Raw genomic sequence first — 23,724 nt, 5'->3', positions numbered from 1 at the left:
GAATAAAGTAAAACAGCAAATCATTGCTGCTTCTCTTTAACAGGTTTAGTCTGCCCCTTTCCTTTGAAAAGCAGAGCCAGGCAGCATCCAGCCCTCTGGCTGTCCGTTAGGAGCTTACCTTTTCACTATAAGCTTGAGAGTCTTGTGTGATCCCTTCACCAGACAGATCGCCTCTTGTCTGAACCCGGAGAGGCCCACGTCATTGATGCTGACAATTTCGTCTCCAGCCAGTAACTTGTCAACAGCTGCAGCTTTGCTCCCTTCTTCAATCTGAAGAAAAAGCAATTCAAAAAAGCAGAAGGATTGAGAACAAATAACTACTTCATTTTTTTTTTAAAGATAAAAAGTAAAATTCATTGTTTATTGGTACTACATAACTGGGTAATTAGTAACACACTGAAGTGGTTAAAATGCAAAAGAATTATATGCTTGTTAAAAATATTTAGAGCTAAAGTAATGAAACAGAAATAAGCATTATGAGGGAGAGGGAGGACGTGTCTACGCTACGGGTCCTACAGCAGCTATGCAGCTGCAGCAGTATAGCACAGATACCTCCTACAGCAGTGGAACGGTTTTTAATCATCAAGGTAAGTAATCCACCTCCCCGAGCAGTGGTAGCGACGTGGGTAAGTTGATCTAACTTTGAAGCATAGACCAGGCTGGAGAAAAGAGAGGAAGGAAGGGCTACCTGAGCAGAAGGCTGCAACACTAAAATCTAGGGCCTGAAAAGTTTATTTCACATAACTACAGCACTCAGGGGCCTGAAAAAGTCTCACCTCTGAGCACTGGAGTTACGCTGACCTAACCCCCAGTGTAGGTGCATCTAGGTTGAAAGAATTCTTCCATTGACCTAGCTATTGCTGCTCAGGGAGGTGGCTTGCCTACTTTAATGGAAAAACCCCTTCCACTGCCGTAGGAAGCGTCTACACTATGGCGTTACCAAAGCATAGCTGTAGTCATGCCACTGTAATGCTTGTAGTACAGATGTGTCCTTGGTGTGGAAAGCCAAGGGTACCCGTGATCTTGAGTTTGACAGCCTCACCTTTGTTCAGTGCGTGGCCAATATAGTTACGCATGCTTGCACAAAAAAGCCTTGGACAAACACTTTAAAAATCTAGATTTTTCAGATGAGCTAGCTGATACCAGCACCACCACCATCACATTCCACCCAAAAGATGTTTGACATGCTGTGGTAACCAAAATATTGTGAAACTAGTTGTGTCTGGGAAATATGAACTAATTTAATGAATCGGATGTCTAACTTAACTAATTTCTAGGGTTGGAAGAAGGTATTTCCTTTAAGAAAACAAGGATTTTACAATGTTTGATAGAATTACACAGCAGTTCTGGCCGGGAAGAGAGAGGGAGGTGAGAGAACCAGTAAGCAAAGATTGAATGTGTCACATGCCCAGGTAAGGTGGCCATTCGTGGTGTACATCAATGGAAGGCATGTACTGCTTTTCCTACCACCCTTCCTGGACTACAGAAAATGTTACTGGTCAAATGTTACTCAAACTATTCATAATATTCAGATTAATTGACAGGCAGATAAAGTAAGAAGAGTTAATATTTGACCATTTCCGTCAACACATAAGAGATAAACCTGGTAATAACTATAGACATTGTTAATCTTAAAAAACAAAACAAGAGTTTGATTTGCTGAGTACTGGCAGCTCCCATTAACTTCATTGGTGGTTGTAGGTGCTTAGCTCTTTTGCAAATCCTTCCTTAACGTCTTCCTTTCTCTTTTATGCACACACTCCCCCCCCTCCCCCCGGGTCACTCAAATCCACAATCTAAGGATAATTTTTGACTCTTCCCACTCATCTGCTCACATACCATATCCAAATCTTGTCACTTCTTCCTCAACTCCTAGATCTGCCATTTTCTTTCCATTCTCAAAGCTAAATCTTTCATTCAGGTCCTCTTTATATCCCAACTTAAAATACCGCATCATCTCTGGCCTCCCCTTCAGTCCATACAAAATAATTCCACTAAAGTCCTATTTCTTGCATGATCATGTCATTCCTCTCTTTGAATCCATCCCTCCTTTAGTTCACCATCCACTATTACAGCAGATTTAACACTTGTCATCACCTTCAAAGCTCTATATAAAATTCTCCCCCTCCCTGCTTATCCATCTTTGTCAGGCTTTGTGTCACGCCTCCCTCACCCAAACAGCTTCTGCTCTTCTAGTGTTCCCCAGCCTCATCTGCTTCTTGCACAATTATCCCCAGGCCTTCTTTCATACTGTCCCCTAGGCATGGTACGACTGTCCCGAGTCCATCCGCAGGGCCCCTAACCTGGCCACACTCAAGGCCCTCTTGAAAACCTATTTCTGCTGTGTTCCTACAGAGAATCTAATTGACTTGTATAAAAATTCCTCATTCCTAGCTGTTCCTCATTCCAAAATGTTGTCTACCAGCTCTTAGAGAGTGAGCTCCTCTGCACAGGGCCTGTACTCTCTTGAAATCCCTGGAAAACACCTAGCACATCATAGTTATTACCATAAACAAATAACAATGTTTTACATTCTACTGTATTCAAAAGCAGGCCAAGTCATTTACTACATAATTAGTAAAAAAATAAAAAACAAAACAAAACAAAAACACGTATCCACAACTTATCTGCCTCAATACAATCAACAAAGAGGGCATATGGATCCAATACAATTCAGGAGTGGATATTTGAAACTTTGTTTATAAACTGAAGTTTAAAAAAAAGCAATGCTTCAACAATACAGATGTAAGTAAAATGATAAAATAAAGCAATACTTCTTGGAATGATGAGAGTTAACATGAGGATTGTCTTGTTGAATGGTCTCTTAAGAGATGCATTAACTACTTATGCTAAACACTCTGTTCCACCTTGTATTTAGCTGTGACACTGAGTACTTTTCCTAGACCTGAAGAAGAGCTCTGTGTAGCTCAAAAGGTTGTCTTTCACCAACAGCAGTTGGTCCAATAAAATACCTCATCTTCTCTCTTCAGAAAAGTCTAAATAAAAAATGATGCACTGAATATTTTGTATTTGTAGACCTTTCTAAAACAGTGGTTATTTTTAAAATTACTTGATAATAGTAAAGTAGTTTTCAAATCGTATCTTTTAAAAAAATGCAGATAATCAAAATTCAGGTAAGTTTTCACATCCAGTTACAATTAATGCACAATCCATGACCCACAACTGCCAGGGTATTTATTCAAATCTCATGGGTTCACTAAAAATTTAAAATCCCACTTCAGTTGTATGGTGGAGTGGAGAGCAAGGGAGTAGAGATGGAAATCATACTTCCATGCAAGCAAACAGGTTAGGAGATCAAGGAGTCAGGGATGGAAATACATAATTGCTCTAGGCAGCCACAGAAGAGAGTCACAAGTCAATCAAAACTAAGAGAAGTGATGAGCACCTGAGGACACATGAATCTTGACCCTCCCAAAAAGTGCTCTCAAGTCCTTTAAGTGCTTCACTGCATTTCTGGATTACCTTTAAATGATATGCATTTTGAAGCCTGAAGCATAGTGGAGCATAGAGCATGGGGAAATGTCAATGAAAAGCAGTGGTGAATGACTAGAGACCATGGGGTTGAGGATGGAGGTCAACCCGGGATGAATAAAAATTAAGAGGTATAATATATTGTGGTTTGAGGAGTTTTAAGCAACATATCTACATGTAAATTACTTGTGGCCCTTAAACTCCTGGCAAGGTACTGGTTCAGCCCTGAGGGCTGGAAAGACTTTGTGCCACTGGGTTATAAGCAATTTGAAGGTCTGAGCCTTAAGACCTTGACAGTGTCAGTTTTTCAGTCCAGTCTCCTAGGGTTTCAAGGAATTTTCATTGTTCGCAGCAAAGTTATTTGTTTTTTCTTCGAGCTGGAAATACACTGACTGAAGAGAGTATTCAGTTACCCCCTCTGAGTTTTCATTTCAGCAGGGGAACTGCACATTCCACATAGCGTAAGCCTTCCAAAGAGACTTATGGGCACGTCCAAAACAACATTAATCACAACTGAAAAACGAGACTGAGCTGAAGCACCCCTGACAAATACTGAAAGTGGGTCTCTTCACATATTGCTTCTAAATTAGTTGCAGATAAAAAGAATAAAACATACAATCTTATATAGTAACAATCCTTCTGCGCTAAAAGGATTCGTGCATAAATTTTCCCTGCTGGTTTGAACACAGATCAGTGAATGTGTGTATAAATAACATAATTCCATTCAATTATGTACTTGTTGGTCCAAGCATGAGTATTTGCTAGGGGGGAAAATACAATCCATTTTAATTACACTAAGAAACTGTTTTTTAACCAACACGTCTCTAAAGTAAACCTCTATAAGATAAAGGCTCTACCAGCAACTGAACACAAGTAAAACTAACTAACCAATTCATAGGAGAAGCTATCTGCAAAAAACATTATATCCCTTTTCTCCTACTATTGCCATTCTAATTTCCCTGTCTTCGTGAATTTTGATTTTATTACTTTCATCATATTATCTGTATACCAGATGTACTCTCCGCTCTATCAGACTGTTGTTTGAACTACAACCCTGCCCAACAGACAAACTTAGAACTTTCTCAGTACTGCCAAATGCCCTTGTGAAAACTATTGTGCAATTTTTTCTCATACCTCAAATACACACAGACATGCAAAAAATGTATTCACACACAAAAATGTTTCTCAATACACATTCTGATAAATACTAGGAACATCGGGACAAAAGGGGGCTGGAACCATTTCTGATTTACACACAGTACTGAACATGGTGTGTCTTTTTGTTTTGCACTCTCACTAGAAGAGAGACAGGAATCTGACTCAGGTCACTTTGACCATCTGCCCAAAACCTAGCCAGAGAGCAGGTCCTCTGTGGGGTTCCATGGGGAATCACGTCGGGGTCACCATTTGTGGGGATCACGTCGGGAGGATAAAGCACACGACCAATGTGGTTGCAAGCTGAACCAAGCTGACTCTTTATTACAAGCTTTCTCTTATAGTCTTTCTTGCTGAACTCAAACTGTTTATTACATAACACAATTAGGCTATAATTACACATCTACCGATTGGACAAGAAGGAGAATCATGTGTTTATCACATGTGTAGCCCCACACCGATTGGTTCAATTCTTCCTTACATAAGGCCATGTCTTATATAACCACCAGGGGGCCTTACATAAGGCCTCATCTTATATAACCACCAGGGGGGCTTACATAAGGCCATGATTTATTGTCAGGCAAGTGTCCCATCGTGACCCTTACCCTCTCATGGAACTTTGCATCCCCACACCTCCCCCCTTTTTCTTAAATAAGGAACTATTCAGAAACATAATATTACATAAATACCCACGAAAACCATCGGGGTGTAAATAAGGATAGCCAATAAGACATATTCTAAAGGGATTCGATGGGGTGGCCATGGACAAATAAAAAGGGCTTCTTGGCCAATCTGGTTCGCCTAGGTGACCCAAACATTTTGTCGTGGGTTAACAAAAGATACAGAACTTGGATATACAAAGACCCCTGCTCCTATAATGAGGAGTCCGAACAAATAGAAGTACAGCATTATCAGGTGTTTAGGCTGTGACAAACAACAAGTGCAGGTCCGGTGCCGCGGGGTCATCGTCCGGTTCCTGCGTGGCGGCGTCGGGCTCTTCAGCAATTTGTGTCTTGAGCCACGGCCGGACCCACTTCACTGGAACCCACCAGGGATTCATTTGTGGAACCTCCTTGAACGCAGCCAACGCCAGTCCCTGTGACTGTAAGATGCGCGGGTCGAGGCGCGCCTGGAGTTGTGGCTTCACATAGACCCCTTTCTTCATAAGAGCCATCTCGAAGCGCTTCGCCCAATTATCCTTCCACAACAATCGCTGTGTTGGCGTTAAAAGCATGTCAGCAAATTTCACAGAGTCATAAGGGCACATGGCCTGCCCAACAAATATCTGCTCGATCAAGGACTGCACATATGGGTTATGCATACCATATGACATTATAGATTTTTGGGCCTCCCGGACAAGCTTCCAATCTAAGGGAGCCCATTGCCGTCTGGCGGGGTTCTGTGGATCCGGTGTAACTACTGGATAAGCCTCGGGCGCAAATTCCCCCTCTATATGGGCTTCCCTAATAAGTCCGTGCCAACGCCTTACAGGGTCCGGGGGGCCCGAGCCGCCCGGGATATTGTTTGAAGCATGTCGCAGGGTGGAAACATCGGATGAGTATGCTGGAGGCTTCGGGGCAAACGGGTTGGTGACATCCAGTGGCCGGTGCGTGGACACGTTATCCTGTCCGGTGCACCCAATCGCGCAGCCCCATAAACCACAATGAGGACAGGGGGTAGGCTACATCATCCGCCGGAGGGATCTTATCCGGTGGTTTTTTCCTATATGCCCTTTCAAAGCTAGATAAGCCCGGCTCCGCCATTCTTTCCAACCTATTCCGCAACTGCTCACCCTGCCCCGGGAACTCCGCCTGGAACCCTAGGGTACAAGCATCATTGGTGACAGGAAAGCCGGGCTGGTTCAGGGCTCGCAATGTGTGGGACTGCGGGGGATGGCTCTCACCGGCCAAATGGGACAACTGATTCAGCATGTCCTGTAGCTGAAGGCCCTGTTTGTACATTTCCGCCCGAAATTCTTGTAACTCATCCCCTTCTGGGCTCGAGACCTCCATTCTATCCGCGGGGTCGTCTGGTAACGGGACGGTACGAGGATCAACTTCGAGTGCACTGGGGATGAGTGGTATGATAGTGTCCTCACCCCCAAAGAACTCACGGGCTCCCACCGGCAACACACAAGGCGGCTCCTCTTTTGGCCGAAAGAGGTCATTAATGGCCGACTGGACCTCGGCTTCTGCCGCAAGCGTCTCTATCAGTTTCTTAGATTTGCACCATATTTGGCTCAATGACACGGCCTCCTTGTTGCCGTGAGAGACCGACTCCCAGAGGTCAGAGCCTAGACTCTCCCAGACTGCCTTATCAAAGACAGTATTCGGTGTAACAGAAAACCCGCGTCTTTGTCCCCATTTCAGCAAACGGGACAACGCGTCAGAGGGAAGCTTCTCTCCCTGCTTTTTAGCGATGCGTAATAAAAAATCATGCACCGTCTTCTCCTCTGCAGACAAAGCAGAGCCCATTTTATCAAATGCAGCCGCTCACCTGTGAGCTCACGAACGTCTCTCTCGGACGACCAGGAGCCGGTATCCTCCGGTACCTCCTGCCGCGGCTGCCACCGTCTCTCTCGGACGACCAGGAGCCAGTATCCTCTGGTACCTCCTGCCACCTCCTCCTTTTTTTGCACGCTTCAGTCGGCTGCCTCGATGTCCAAGCTGAATCACGTCGGGGTCACCATTTGTGGGGATCACGTCGGGAGGATAAAGCACACGACCAATGTGGTTGCAAGCTGAACCAAGCTGACTCTTTATTACAAGCTTTCTCTTATAGTCTTTCTTGCTGAACTCAAACTGTTTATTACATAACACAATTAGGCTATAATTACACGTCTACCGATTGGACAAGAAGGAGAATCATGTGTTTATCACATGTGTAGCCCCACACCGATTGGTTCAATTCTTCCTTACATAAGGCCATGTCTTATATAACCACCAGGGGGCCTTACATAAGGTCTCATCTTATATAACCACCAGGGGGGCTTACATAAGGCCATGATTTATTGTCAGGCAAGTGTCCCATCGTGACCCTTACCCTCTCATGGAACTTTGCATCCCCACAGTCCTCTCCATTTGTTTCATTCAGACATTTAGAGAGTTAAATTGTATATTTCATTTGCACCACCAATGACCCTACTTTTGTTCATTCCACTAAAAGATATCTATCAGAGTGAGGAGCATTACTGTCATTGTCAGTTCATGTCATTAGTTGAGCAGCAGCAATAGGCACAGATGAGTTTGTGTTTGTCAGACTTGGAAGAAGATTTCCTCAAAGAGGAACAGGGAAAGCGGGGAAAGCAAATCCAGGAGAAAGTTTAGAAATGAAATGTTATGTATTTGGATCCAAATTTTAAATCCTAACACCCTCCCCCCCCCCCCCCCACACACAAAATGTTATTTATCCTAGAAATTGGGCTTGATATTCATATTTAAATTTCAAACAAGGTAAATATGGGACAAGAAAGCCTTAAAAAAAAAAAGTCAGTGGGAGGCTATAAGATTGGATCTGGCAAGAGTAGCCAACAAAAATATGGCAATATTTAGCGCCATGTCGGTCTACAATCAGCCAACAGCCACAACGCAGTGTGAAACCAGATGAGAACAGGTAGAGCTGCAGACTCCTATTATAATCATAGAATATCAGGGTTAGAAGGGACCTCAGGAGGTCATCTAGTCCAACCCCCTGCTCAAAGCAGGACCAATCCCCAGACAGATTTTTTACCCCAGTTCCCTCAATGGCCCCCCTCAAGGATTGAACTCACAACCCTCGGTTTAGCAGGCCAATGCTCAAACCACTGAGCTATCCCTCTCCCCTTTCTCCACCTTCAACCATACACAGGAATTTAATATTCCTCCAAATATTGTACACTTGCAAGTTTTTCAGTGAGACAAAGAGGAGGGCCAGATAAGGCAACTGGTATCTATACTTTACTATACATTAAAAAAAGACTTAACATCAAACCCTCTTAATTTGGATGCAGTTATATCAGTAAAAGGTGCTTTACAGTGGTTTAGCTATTTCTATACTGGTAGGTGCTTTATACCTGTATAACTGTATCTACCCTAAGGCTACGTCTACACTACGGAGGGGGGGGGGGGGATCAATTTCAGATACGCAAATTCAGCTACGGGAATAGCGTAGCTGAATTCAACGTATCTGATCCGACTTACCCCGCTGTGAGGACGGCGGCAAATCGACCGCCGCGGCTCCCCCGTCGATGGCGCTTACTCCTACCTGGGCTGGTGGAGTACGCGCGTCGATTCGGGGATCGATTATCGCATCCCAACGAGACGCGATAAATCGATCCCCGAGATATCGATTTTCTACCGCCGATCCAGGTGGGTAGTGAAGACCAGCCCCAAGGGCTGTATTGGTATAGCTATATAGAGTAAAAAACAAAACAAAACAAAAGAGTCACACACTAACTGACACAGTAATACCAGTACAAACTGTGTGTGCAGTCTGGGCTTACGAGACAAATGGAAATAATCAAGAGCAAATTGTCCTGGCAACAGACTTAAAAAAAAAAGACATCTTCCAAAAATGCATCTCCTGCAATGTCACCCAAAAAACTTTTAGTATGGAGAATGGAGTATGGGTTGAGGGTATGAAAACTCTCTCAAAGTTCTCTCATTAAAAATACTGTCTGAACTCTGATATACTGTCTGTTCCTGTGGAAAGAGAGGGTACAACTAATTTCAGGAAGCATCAGGCAAAGGAACAAACTAAGCATGGGTAACGTGTGTGTTACAGGATGGGTAAGTACTTTGTATTTCTTCTTTGGAGACCTTCATCCCACTCCACACAAAGGAATAGTCACAGTAAGGTGTACCGCATATTCAAAGGATACTCACAAACCTATATCCCAAGTTAGTAACACATAAAAGGGAAACGTTGATCACGTAGACATTTAAATTGATGAAGCTTGACAGAGATGCAAGAGTCCTAGAATGTGACCCTTAAGTGCTGTTTTTATCAGCTTTCATTGGTTAACTTTAAATACCCACATTCCCGTAGAAACACCTGTATAAACAAGCAGGATGGGGAAGTGCAGCGTCACACACTATCTAGTTTCGTTTAGAACGACATTGTATCAGCTTCTTGGCCTTGGAGATTCCTTTCTTTGGGGGAGGGGAGAGTGAAACAGACCAACACAGGGAAAATAGCCCCATTTACCAGGACTCTTATCAGCAGTGATCCCATGAATAAAAATATGCTTTATCACCCAAACAAAAAATAGCTTTGTGTTGGCTGGTATGTTGATTATCTGTAAAAATCCATTAGATGCTCATAGTACAGAGTGACGCAAAAAAAGTCAGCTAATCAAAGAAAAAAACCCATCAAACAAAATCGCTGGAGATAGACAAGTAACATGAAGCAGTGACACACTGACTCAATGCAATGCAGAACGAGGAGAAAAAATCCTTTATAATTAAAGCTTAGTATGCGTTTATTAGGCCTGCAACTATACCATAACACATTCCACATCCTGTTACAGCACATTGTTATGCAATGAATACGCAGTCTGGGTTACATCCAGATTTGGTAGTAAGTAGGTACATCTACCAGTGAATTCTACAAGTCAAATGCAGGAGAGACTAGTAGTAGTGTAAATTACAGAAAGTTGGTCAGAAGACGACGTGTTTGTGGTAAATTAGTGTCACTGTACAAATTCTATTTATGTACCTGTATGGTTCTGACTTAGTATCCAACTGTCTCGGTCTTCAATATCCTCACAACACCCCTGTGAGGTAGGGAAATACTCTTATCCCCATTTTACAGACAGAGATCTCAGGCATAGAGAGACTGAGTGCCCAAGGTCACATAGGAAGTCTGGCAGATCAGGAAATCAAAGACAGATCTCTGAAGTCCCAGACTAGCACCCTAACCACTGGCCCATCCTTCCTCTCCAATTCCTCAGACTGGACATTCATTACATGGCAATAGGATGGAAGGAGGATTATTTAGTGGAGAGAGGCGAGAAGTGTAAGACAGGCCTGTGGTTTGGGTATATAAATGGTACAAGTTGGCCACACCAGTGTTATCAGCCAGTTGATCACCCATTGCTGCTCGCAGTACTGATAGCAATAGTCACAAGCAATTGCAGTGAAGACAGAGTTCCAACTTCTATTTTAATACAATGCCCTGTGTCCAGTCTATCCATCTCCTCCACTGAACAGCTCACTAATATCCTTATAAACTATCTTGAACAAGTTGACCCAGCAGACTTCCTCCTCAAAAGGTACTGGAGGTGGTGGCTCCCTGAGATACTCCCGCTTCCACCCCCCTGAGAACCATAGACTGGGAATAAAGATCTGTGTAGAACTGCTCTCATATAATGTCCATCATCATGATCACGTAGAGATCAAATCCAAATTCAGATCCAGACATCCCAAATTCTAATTTGGATGGAAATGGACTCTGGTATCAACCAATGTCTTTACAAATCAATTTGGGAAAAATTTAAGAACAAAGAGACCATCTCCTATTCCTGGAGTATGTCATGGGTCCTCCTTTCTCTCAAATAGTTTGTCATCTTTAAGCATTTGGGCATTTGCTTAACAATTTCTTAGCATTAAAAATCATAGTTTGAAAAGCTTTCATTCAATATGGCTCTTACTACAGCTCTTTACATATTTACCTAATGCTTATAATTGTACCTTTCCTGTTATGATTTATGGCCTGCCACTGTTTATATTATAACATCACATTTTTCTGTGGGACTTTTCACAGCTCTACAAACAGACTCAAGGCTGAAACTCAAACCAGAAGCAGGAATTTTAAAAGTCTAATTAAAAACAATCCAATTTCTCCTCTTTAAGGTTAAAATGTACAACTAATATTTTATTCTAACACAATGTGCAGATCAATGTTGCCATTATGAGATGACTTTTTAAAATGTAACTACCAATAACTATTTATGTTTGTACCAGACAGCAGTTTGTTTAATGTAGCCCTGTTTGCCCAGATCATTTAAGTAAGAATATTATGAACACTTTGCAAACTCAGGAGGACAAACTAAAATAATTTAAGATATTTAAAGGTGAGATGATCCCTGCCCCAAGGAACTAATTATCTACATCAATAGGCGACATACAAAAATCATGGGAAGATTTCACATCAAATTGCAGTATTACAAAAATTACTATAGTCAGCACAGGTAGCAGCACCCACAGTTAAGGTGGCCTAATACTTTTCATTATGATCCTCCCACTCCACAGTGTCCCAGAGCCCAGGCTGCAGCCCAAGCCTGGAAATGTACATAGCAATGAAAAAGCTCCGCAGACCAAGCCCCACAAGCCTGAGTCAGCTAGTACGGGACAGCCGCAGGTTTTTCTTTGCTGTATAGACACACCCTTTACCAAATTTTAACCACTCAGGCTCAAATTTCCTATGCCAGGTTACTGCCTCAGGCTGATTTTCTTTATTAAAATTAAAAAAAAGTTTCAGTAAAACAGCACTGCCATTCAGAGACATTAGGAAAAATATGTTTTGCTCGTGTTAAAAAATTATTACAGCTGTTTCATTCGGAAGCTCTAGCGCCTCCAGGGTTTGGAGCATGGACATAATTTACAGAAAGGTGGGGATGTACCTTTTGCCATCATCCCTTTAGGATAAGTAAGAAAAAGGGGGAGCCCTTGAGAACTGGGGAGCATGAGGAACTGTGGGGTCAGTATGGCATATCTGTCCAAGTTATAAAGCCTGTGAAAAAAATATCAGTTTCCACATGTACGGAAGAGACTTGTTAGAGTTTGGCAGCTAAATTCTCCAAAGATTCCATCTGCACTGAGCACGTTCAATCCCCTCACTGCCCTCACATGCCAACTGGGCTGCCTGTGCATCCACAGAACAACTGAGAACGCTCAATTTCAGGGCTGCAAGAGCATCCAATTGCTGCTCCTGGGCACCAGAACTGGCAGCAGGGAGACTGTCTTGTCTGTGTTCTCAATGCCCCACTGCTAGAGGAGGCCGCAGACTAACTGAAATGTAGAGAGGGCAGGGCTTGAATGTTGGATACTTGGCAAGGAAGGTGAAGAGGACTGGGACAGGTCGGAGGGGCAGGAATAGAAGGGAGTCATGCTTTTGAGGACCGGGATGGAAGAAGCACACTCCCCCAGCCCTGCCCCAGAAGCTCGAATTGAAGCTGGAAATCCCGTCTCCCACCATTCCTCTGCTGTGAGCAAATAGCTTTGAAACCCACTGACAGGGCCGGCCTTAGGGCAGGGCAATCTGGGCCCTTGCCCAAGGTGTCGTAGCCAGGCGGCGCCGTGGTGCAGAAGCCAGGGTCTCGAGCTTCCCCTCACTGCCTGAGGTTGCAGCCTGATGCGGTAGGAACGCCGTTTCCCTGCTCCTGAGCAGAGGCCCCCTGCTCCCCACCCCACGTGGTATCCCTCCCAGCCAGGCTCTTAGTCCTGCCTCTGCACTCCGCGACTGGCTCTCCCCCTCCCCTACAGACTGTCCCAGCCCTGCTGTTCCTCTTGCAATGGACGGCCTGAATGAAAGCTATGCCACCCAATGGAAGGGGAGTGTGGTATCTCGGCCAGCCAATGGGAGTTGGAAGTTGCCAGCCTCTTCCAGGTTGGGAGGGGAACTAAAACTCCAGGGCAAAGAAGAGACCAGTCAGTCTTAGGGGGTCCTGACCCAATACCCCCAGTTTCCAAGGGATCCCTCCCTGTGCCCCCAGCTTCCAGGGGACCCCTCTCTGTGCCTCCAGCTCCCCAGGCTCCCAGGGGACCCCACCCTGTGCCCCCAGCTTCCAAGAGACCCCTCCCTGTGCCCCCAGCCTCCTCCATGCCCACACAGCTCCCAGGAGGCCCGTCCCTCTGCCCCACAGGTCCCAGCCTCCCAGTTCTCAGGGTTTCCTTCACATATTCAAGGTCCCCCTCCTGCATGCCATACTGACCCCACAGTTCCCCATGCTCCCCAGTTCTCAAGGACTCCCCCTTTTTCTTACTCATCCTAAAGGGAGGTATTAGTGCAGGGGGTTGGGGATATTTCGGGAGTGAACCTTCCACCATCACCACCCATCCTAGCTACCTGCAGCGCGCTGGAGCATTTTAACCTCCCTCTCCCCTAATAATCCACCTTCCCTAGGACTGGGGAGGGGCACTTGAATATTGGGGATGCTCAGTATTTGGGGTGGGGAGATCTGCCCTTCTGGAGCCCCCATGTCACCACCCTCTCTCCTCCCCCCCGGTATCACCACACCAATGTGATTCTATATATACACAACTCTGGTTCCCTCCTCCCTTTCTGGGGCTCTCAGGTCACCATGCAACCCTGCCACCACAGACCTCTGCTGCCCTTCTGTCACTCACCTCCTCTTGGGCTGCCGACCCTCTGGGGCTCTGGCAGAGAAGCTGGATGCCATGCTGAGTGGGAGAGGCTAGGAGGTACAGGAGAGGTACGACTCTGCCCCAGAGCCCACTCAACCTGTCAGAGTGCGGCAGACCGCTTGCTACATTATCTTGGCTGTCCTGCTCAACAACCAGATGAGGGTTCCTGTAGCACTGGCTGGGGGAGTCAAAGTGACTGCAGTGGTTTCCTATGATACCCATCACTGGGACATCCAGATGTGAGTCAATGCAGGGCAAGACAGGCCGTACGGGTGGATGACATGGTCAGGAGGGTGTTGTGGTTAAGAGGCAAGAAGCAGGGTGGGCCTGGAGTGTGAGGTCACGGATGGGAGTTTGGGGCAATGGAGAAGGGGGGAAAGGCAGCGGGTGCCGAAGCGACAGGGGTGGGGTTGGGAGCCTGGGAAGGCAGCTGACGCCAGGGGTGCCAAAATACAAGTTTGCCCAGGGTGCTATTTTCCCTAAGGCCGGCCCTGCCCACTGACAAAATGTGGATTTCACCTCTTCTAGCAGCTGGTTCACACAGCAGCAGTATGTTGTCATCCTCTATCACCTATTCCATTAGCACAAAGGTCTGTGTGGTAGGTCTAAAGGTTCCAACTCTGCTGATGACTCATGGGTTTCAGTATAATGCCACATGATGGAACTTCTGTTTTTTTTTGAATTTGCAAGCTTTTCTTTTAACTTAAAAATAAAAATAAAAAAGCAAATTATTGTACTCAAAATGAGGAAATTTATAATTCTGTGTTCAGTACATAAGGCCTGGGGCCACACACTGAACGATGAAAGTAAAAAATATTCAATAACTACCTATTCGCTCAGCATCATCCATTCTTGCGCACTGACACTCTGCTGCTACTTGGGAAAGAGTATGGGCATCAGGAAAGGCACGTGAACCATCAGCAAATTTAGGCAGACATTATTGCATTATTTACACTCTTGTCTAAACATAATCTTCACTTCACATTTGGAAAGTTACATTCACAAGCACAAGAACTAGAAACTCTTTCTTTAACTGAAAACTTTAAGTATTGATTCCGCAGAAGCTGGTAGTATTTGCTCAAGAGAGATTCCTGCTCATCCTGAGTTGGTGGATATTTCAAGCCTGTTTTACACGATACCTTTAAATTTTCCTTCCAACTAATCATAGAAGATTAGGGTTGGAAGAGACCTCAGGAGGTCATCTAGTCCAACTCCCTGCTCAAAGCACGGCCAACACCAACTAACTCATCCCAGCCAGGGCTGTTCAAATATTCCTGAATAAAAAGGAAGTTATATACTTGTACCATGCAATAAATTGCTTCAGAGGACTCTTACAAGACTTTCATCCCAAAACACATAATTTAAAATGTATCTACCTTCTTAATAGTTCCACCTGCCAAGTTTGAGGATCATTTCAGACATGTGATTACTTCTCATAGCAGTTAACATCAACTAAGCTTTTTACCATGGGGTAGGTCTGAATATATGTTACCTTGTGGTATTATGGCTGCTGCTAAGAATAGAGTCGAAAAGAAGGGGGCAAATACAAATTGTTTCAACTCTTTTTCAAGAAACCTGAAAGAAAATAAATTAGATCTAATATAAAATAATCTCAATGATCTCAAGATTCAAAGTTATACTCAACAGTTACTATACATTTCCACATCACTGGGTTCTCGGTCTTCCTGTCCATCGCAAGGAAATATTGTTACATCTTGCCAGCGTGCCCTGGACAGTAACATATATAATACAGACCAACCGTCATTGCTAAAATATCCAATAACTAAATGAAATCATTTCAATTATTGAAATCAACTCAAAGCAACCATGGAGGGGTTTGTTCTTTTTTGTTACTAAAAAGAAAAAGTGTAACTTTTCATTAAACTTCTTCACAATGTGTTTGTAAAGAACTCTGAGATCCTCAGATGAAAGGCACATAGAAGTGCTAGATAATATTAAAACATTTAATTAAAAACAAAACTCTACCTATTTTAAGCAATCTGAAAGTATACATAGAAAGCAACACTTCTCAGCAGAACTCATATGGGAAATGAATGAGAAGTTTTGATTACAGAAGGTACTTCTAAGCCTACTATGGGTATAGGCGCTCTTTCTGAAAAGCAACATTTGAAATCACCAGCAGATAATACAGGAAGCCACTTTAGAGAAAAAAAAATAGTTAACTTAGGGCATGTCTACACTACAAACTCAAGGTGACCACGTAATTACTGCAGTTTTCATGTCCACAGTACCCTTCGTCTGTTGGTGATGCGCGTGCTCACTAGGAACACTTCCCCCACTGACTTAAGAAGGGCAGTGTGGGGGGCTGAGAGTCCAGGATCTCAGATCCGCACAGAGCTCCCCACTAGAAGCTGCCACCTGGCTCCTCGCTGTCATCCAGGCTCCCTGCTCCCAACTGGAAGCCCCAGGGTGCAGCAGGGATCCCAGTGGGGAGCAGGGAGCCCAGGCAGCAGCCCGGCTCTAGTTGGAGCACCCACCCACCCTAGGGTGACAGCCTGAGCGGTGAGCCAGGCCCATGGTTCACAGCATGCAGCCTAACAGCCTTTCTTGTCAATTTCACAGCTCCATGCTGGGAGCTGTGAAATTGACAAGAATGAGCCAACAGCTGATGTAAGTAATGCCCTGTCTACGCGGATACTGCCTCACCCTAACTACACCAACATAAGCCCTAAGCTTCTCATGGCGGTGAAGTTATGATGCAAATGCCCTACTACACCGGACACTGGCAGGAGCAAGGCTGTAGTTCAGACACTGACATAATTAGGTCAATGTAGGCTTCCTTACATGGACCTAACTCTGTAGTATAGACCAGGCCTTAGTAAATCACAAAAGGTCCCACTGACGTTAATGGGAATTTTGCCATGGACTTTAGTGGAGTCAGGATCTCTCCCCCAAAAGACACCCTCTCTTCTATTTTAATGTTAATGTTAAAAGATGTTAACAACTTGCATCATATTTGAGCTAGACTGTGCAATCTTTCCTCCCATTGGTAAGTATGTACTCACATGAGCAGTCTCATTGATTTCAGCGGAACTATGCATGTGAGTAAATATTTGCCAGTGGGACTGGTGCTGCACAATCTCATCCTTCATGCTGGTTAAAAATCAATATTATGCATTATGTAGTATCACAGTGGAAAGTTCTCTTTTATTTCTGACTTGGGGCTTCCATTTTGCCAGATTTACACATGATTTCATTTTGCAGAAACATGCCCAACTTGAATAGCAGGTTTTTTGTTTTTTTTAAATGTGAACTATAAATAAAAGGTTAACTTCCAAATACTTCTCACATTTTTTTCATGGTGAGAACCATTTCTTACCAGCTCCCAACAACCCAGTTTTACTGTGACAGTAGTAAGATTAATACTTATAATATCTAGTGATTTTTGGGGGGGAGGGCGGGAGATGTGAGGATGGGGAAACGTGACACTGCTGTACAGTGGAAAATAAATCGGTATGTGAAACTTATTTCTTTGCAGTTGCATAGCACCCACAAGCATGTTATAAAATACGAGGGACCCATTTATTAAATTAAAAGTTGAGATGGCAATGTTGTTTGAAATAAATTTTGACTTTCTGAACTTTGACTTTTCAGTCCTATACTATTGTTTTTCAGCTATTTTTATGTATCTCAGCAACAGATTTAAGTGTTTAGGTTTGTTCTTGCATCGGTTCTTATTTTTTAAACCAAGTTAAAAATAAGCTTTTCTTCTTATTTAATTTTTTCCATTTTATAATATGCTAAAAATTCTAAACAAGCTTTAAAATGGAGAATTAGTTTAGACAATCCTGTAATCCTGTTTGTCAGTAAAACCAGTACTTCCGGATGACTGGTGTAAATATTGTCAATTATTACTCTATCACAAGACTCAGTTTAACTATTTTCTTACATTGTTTTCTCTCTCCCCCTCTCTCTTTTTGTATGTATGTGTGCGCGTATATTATATATATACACACACACACACACACATATATATCCCTTCATTTAAAAAAAAAACAAGAAAGTTTTCTAATTATGTTTTCTTGTTAAACATGGTTTGTCAATGACAGATTTGTAGATAGACAGAGCCACAGGAACATATTCTACTTTGGAAACACTGCAAGGAACAGTCAGTCTAACCTTGCCTCTGATCCCCTTCACTCTTTTGTTCCTCCACCACTGGATCAGTAGAATACAGGAATAATTTTTTACTTTTGCCCTTAAACATTAAAAACAATGCAAGGAAGCCCTGCATGGAGCCGTAAATATGGTTAATTAGAGCCACTTTCAGAAACACTGCAAGACATGTTTTTGGGCCGGCCTTTCAAACTGATTCATTTCTGTTTTCTGAAGGACTGGTACAGCTGCAGGCATTAAGGAAGAATGGGGTTGGGGGATGTTAATTGGTTTCTTCTTAAGGAAATCTTTAATGTAATCAAGGTAGGTCTCAGAAGATGCCCAGACACCATGGTGATGAATGCCAAATGAATGCTAACAAATAAATAGCTTATTTTTATGCAGTAAATTGACAAGATGAAATAACATGTTTAAGTACTTGGCTGAATCAGGGCCCTGGGCACTACTGAACTATACAGAAAGCAAGGAGGCACTGATGAGCAATGGGGACTGTCTGACACAGTAAAATCATTGCAAAATTGACATATGGAATATACCCAAACTACATGTAATTAATTAGCTAAGTCAGCTCTCATTTGGTTATTTAATTATCTGACTCAATGAGACTACTCACATGAGTAGAGTTCCTCTTGCTTTTAATTATTGCAGGATCAGGGCTGAATTATCACTTAATACATTTTGAGTATAACTGAAATTTACACAAAGTATACAAAAAGGAGCATCCAAAAAACTCTGTTTAGAGTTAGTGATAAATTCTCTTAGTAGCTCATGTAAATCCCCAACCCTGAAATAAGATTATTCCATTCCTGTCACTTTAAATAGCCAATTTCCAAGATGATCTTCTATTTTATTTGTAACCCTTAAAAAAAAAAAAAAAAAAAAAAACCTGTCAACAATATGCATTGTGCAATGCGTTAGCACTCAGAGCGTTTATTTAGCCGGGAAGGTCTGAACTGACTCTTACTGTGAAAAACTAAAACACTACACTACTACAAAATGGCAGAGAATTTCTGCTCTACCTGATTAGGGGAGAGTACACATTTTATTAAGAAACAACGCTACATGTTATTATGCAAATACCTGTACTTTGGCTGGTAAAGAGCAGCTGTCAGCAACAGCACAGCAGTTCTCACATGCTACATTTATTGAGAGAGCTGCCATGATTATGCAAATCAGACATCCACAACCAATGTGTAGAGAAAAGGGGGGAAAACAAACAAAACAATCTTCATTTACACATCAGTAACTGTAGAACATCCCTACACTGTGGCTGAGAATTTCATGCCCATATAACAGCATTTACCCACAATTTGGGGGGAAAGTTATATATTGTGTGTAGAATATTTTTTTAATGTATACATCTACCATTAATGTGAGTGATAAGATGGTAATTCTTTAATCTGTTTCTTTTCCAGCACAAGTGTACAACATGAAAAAGAGGAACCAGATGCAGAGAGCCTTCATGCTATAAACTCATGTTCAGCTAGGTTAAACACACCGTACTACATCTAATACAAAGAAATCATTGTTAGTCACCTTTTAAAAAGCTAAAAATATTCCTGGAGAAGTTCACAAGCAATGCCACCTTTGTATAGTTACACGTCACCAAGAGGCAGCACTTAACAGTCTGTATTCAATGACGCAAATATACCCTCTCAAAAGTTGCTTTTTACAAATGTTTAAATATCTCATTAAAAATGAACCAGTAAGTCTGCTTTAGTATTTGAGTCAATGGCAGAGCCACTAAGGAACCAATTGTTGGAAGTTCAAATACTGCAACAAACAGGAAAGTTGCGCAGCTTGACCATTGATAGATGCTTAAAAAATTTACACCTTCCATTCATAAAGTCTAAAATGAGTATATAATAATATTTCCAACTAAACTGTTGAATTCATGGTTTTGAAGTCAAACAAGATAGACCGTATCTATGAACCCCAGTAACAGCTGCGCTCCTCTGGAGCGACACAGATCACAAAACCCAGGCCGAAGCATGAGCGCTGGGGACAAAGTAATCTCTGTAAAGGGGATCCAGCTATGGAGCAATCTCCCAGAAGGGGCAATGAATTCAAAGTCTACCATCTTAAGTGTTGCAAAGCCTTCCTCTTTGAGAAACCCTTTTACCAGGTTAAGGGGTGACAATCACCATCTGTAAGAACCTATGCAGGGAAATTTGATAATGGAGGACTCTTCAGTCTAGCAAACAAAGATATAAAAGGTTGAATGGCTGGAAGCTGAAGGTAGACAAATTTCAGATGGAGGGGTGGGGGGAGAATTTAACCATGTGGTTAATTACCATTGGAAGAGTTTACCAAGGGTGGTGGTAGAGTCTCCATCACTGGAAATTTTAAAATCAAGATTGGATGTTTTTCTAAAAGATTTACTCTAGTGCAAAGAAGAGTTAATTCAGACAAGTCCTAGGGCAGGCATGGCCAAACTGTGGCTCGTGAGCCACATGTGGCTCTTTTACAGTTAAAGTGCGGCTCTCAGAGCCTTCCACGTTACCCCCCCCCGCCCCATTCTCCACCTAGTAGACTGGGCGGGGGGGAGCTTGGGGCTTCTGCCCTGTGGCGGGGTGGTGGGCCTAGGGGCTGCCCTGCAACAGGGTGGTGGGCCTAGGGGCTTCTGCACTGCAGGGAGGGAAGTCTAGGGGGTTTAGCCCTGTAGGGAGGTGTTGGGGCAGAAGCCCCATGCCCCAGCAGGCACCGCCCCGCGGGGCAGCTTGTGTGCGTCTTGCAGCTCTTGAACTTCTGAAGATTACTGTATGCAGCTCGGAGGGTGTGAAGCTCTGTATCTCGGGGGAACCCAGGTTCATCTTTGTAAAATGCTTGGGTGGTATCCAATGCAAAGTTTGTCATGTTGGGCGTCTTCGGAAGGCTCATGATGCACTGAGCATGGTTGTTATAGTAATTGTTACAGGTTATAGGTTATAATTTCATAATGTTATAGGTTATAATTTCATATATGTAGTTATGAGGCTGAATGTATCCTCATGGCTTAAAATAAGCCCATGCAAAAACTCTCCAAGAGCAGAGAGGCAGTTCACACCTCATCAGGGCAGGTATGGGACAAACCCAGCCCAGCCTCACAGGAACGAAGGATGCTGGCCTAGGCAGCAACAAAAGAATCTGTTAGACTCTCAAGGTAGTCACCCCCATTCCTTTGGTCAGTTTGGAACTGCGATGAAGTAATGCTCACCTGACTCTGACGGGGGATGCAAAGCAAAGGGGAAGAAAGGACATGATAAAAGGGAGAGACATTTGCCATACTCTCTCTCTCTCTCTCTTCCACCTGGATCTACAGACACCACCACCAAGCGACTGAAGTGCTGATCAAAGGATCAGCTTAGAAAGCGTTTTGCTTTTATTTCATTTGACCAAATCTGACTTGTTATACTTTGACTTATAATCACTTAAAATCGATCTTTATAATTAATAAATCTGTTTGTTTATTCTACCTGAAGCACTGCATTTGGTTTGAAGCATGTCAGAGACTCCCCTTGGAATAACAAGCCTGGTACAAATCAATTTCTTTGTTAAATTGACAAACTCATATAAGCTTGCAGCGTCCAGCAGACATAACTGGACACTGCAAGATGGAGGTTCCTAGGGTTGTGTCTGGGACCAGAGATCTTAGCTAGTGTCATTCAGTTGCCAGTAGCTGGGAGCAGCTTACATGCCAGAGGCTGTGCGTGAACCGCCCAGGAGTGGGGGTTCTCACAGCAGAGCAGGGTAAGGCTGGCTCCCAGAGTCAAGGATTGGAGTGGCCTAGCAGATCACCGGTCCAGATAACACCAGGGGAACATCACAGAGGGTCAGTAAGTTTGGCCACTCCTGTCCTAAGGACTATATTATACAGGAAGTTAGACTGATTTGTTAGGTGATTACAATGGTCCCTTCTGGCCTTGTATCTATGAATAAGCAAAACCCACAATTCAAACACCCTTTACATTCATGCTTCCTCTCCCCTCCCAAAAAATAACCTACCCCAAGCAGAGTTCTGATCCCGTAAAGGAAGAAATGCCAGCAACTTCATGAAGTCCGTTAGACAGGAGCCATCTTTTTGTTCTGTGACTACAGCACTTAGCACAATGAGGTCCTGCTCCATGACTGGGGCTCCTAGGTGCTATCCCAATACAAACAACAACATTAAAGACCTTGTTATTGCTTTACACAAAAGGCACTCAGATACAACACTCATGAATGACAGTATAAAGCTCCAAGATAGACAGGTATACAGTTAATAACTTGGATACTCTGCCAAAGAAATCATTGAAAAAATGTTTTGCAGTTTTGTCCTGGGCCTTCCTGCAGTGCAGTTGTTTAAACTATGTGATTTAGAATACAGACTTCATGGAGCAGAGGCAGTATGTCCCTTTGTGTTCTGTACAATGCAGAGGCACTGACTGAGCTGAACAAATAATATAGTTCCCTAAAAAGTAGAACTTTGCAGGATAACTTAAATTTAATTTTGAAAGGAGGAAGACTTTTCACACAATGACATATCATAATCCCTCATCTGACTTTAAAAAACATATTGGCTAGTATTGAAGAAGAGGAGATCTCTGCAAATATGGCATACAGAGCAAGGAAACTGACTGCTAAGTATCTAATGTAAGATGCTGTTGCTTCCAAGTTAATCAGACGTGTTTCAAAACAACAGGTTCATATGCTTCCAACTATAAAAGCCAACAGTGAAGCTATCATGGATAATAATATACAATAGCAAACACCTGTATAGCACTTTTAATATTTGTAAAGGGCTCTGAATGTGATCTTACCAATTCTCACAACAGCATTATGAAATAGATAAATGATTTTCCCAGTTACCTACCTCATATGGGCATTGCTGGGGTTAAATGTTTGTGTAGAGCTCTGAAGAAGGGAGCAAAAAGTGTGTCAAGTATTGCTATACAACATAGAATGATGTGAAAGCCACTGTGTGTGTTTAAAAAATAAAATGAAGAAGATAGAGACAATCGCTTTAAAAGAGAAGGCAATTTTACAAGTTAACATTCCAGAATGAAGAAAGACTGCAAATCATCAAGGTCTGTTCAGGCACAATCAATCTGAACAGCAGTCTGTGCCAAGCAAAACATAAAGAGTTATGCTAAGCACAAAATTCTGTTTTTTAGTTAGAACCTAAATAGATCCGGACAAGGTTCGTAAGTCACAAGATATCATCTGATTTATAGTATTAAACTTTAAATCTAATAAAGAAATAAATTAACCAGTGCCATAATGGCATAAAGAAAGGAATACAATACCTTGCATTTGAACTATATATTAAAACATGCTTCAAGTTGTGCTGCATTACAGGCATGTTTACTATTAGTAGTTTTTGTTTGTTGTTATTAAAGTTTTCCTAGATTCAGTACAGTTCAGGTTCTGAATTTTAGTTAGTCTTCATAAACTAGTTGATGAAAAAGGGTCAACATTTGGTCAAAAGTGGCGGCTATGCCTCTTGCTCTTCCAACACACCCCAAGTAAGCTGTTTTATTGATGGAGGCTGAACAGCTTTCCATAATAAGGCATTTTTACATGTTGTAAGTTAAGAGCATTATGATACCTGGTAAAAACATTTTTGCTACATATTGAA

The 23,724-nt window shown here is 42.9% G+C and overlaps 1 protein-coding gene across 3 annotated transcripts in view; it reads right to left on the bottom strand.

Moving 5' to 3' along the window:
• LOC112117173 (protein Shroom2) overlaps positions 1 to 23,724 on the bottom strand; it is a 191,483-nt gene that overhangs the window by 121,993 nt on the left and 45,766 nt on the right. For all 3 annotated transcript variants that reach the window (XM_024215069.2, XM_024215070.2, XM_024215071.2), the window contains exon 2: positions 119 to 270. In XM_024215069.2, coding sequence (XP_024070837.2) covers positions 119 to 270 — 152 coding nt within the window. The remainder of the gene's footprint in view (positions 1 to 118; positions 271 to 23,724) is intronic.

The sequence above is a fragment of the Terrapene carolina genome, unplaced genomic scaffold (genome assembly GCF_002925995.2).
Source record: "Terrapene carolina triunguis isolate 2854851 unplaced genomic scaffold, T_m_triunguis-2.0 Scaffold22, whole genome shotgun sequence".
Taxonomy (NCBI): Eukaryota; Metazoa; Chordata; order Testudines; family Emydidae; genus Terrapene; species Terrapene triunguis.
The sequence above is the reverse complement of the archived record's forward strand: the minus strand, read 5'-3'. Positions and strand labels throughout refer to the sequence as shown.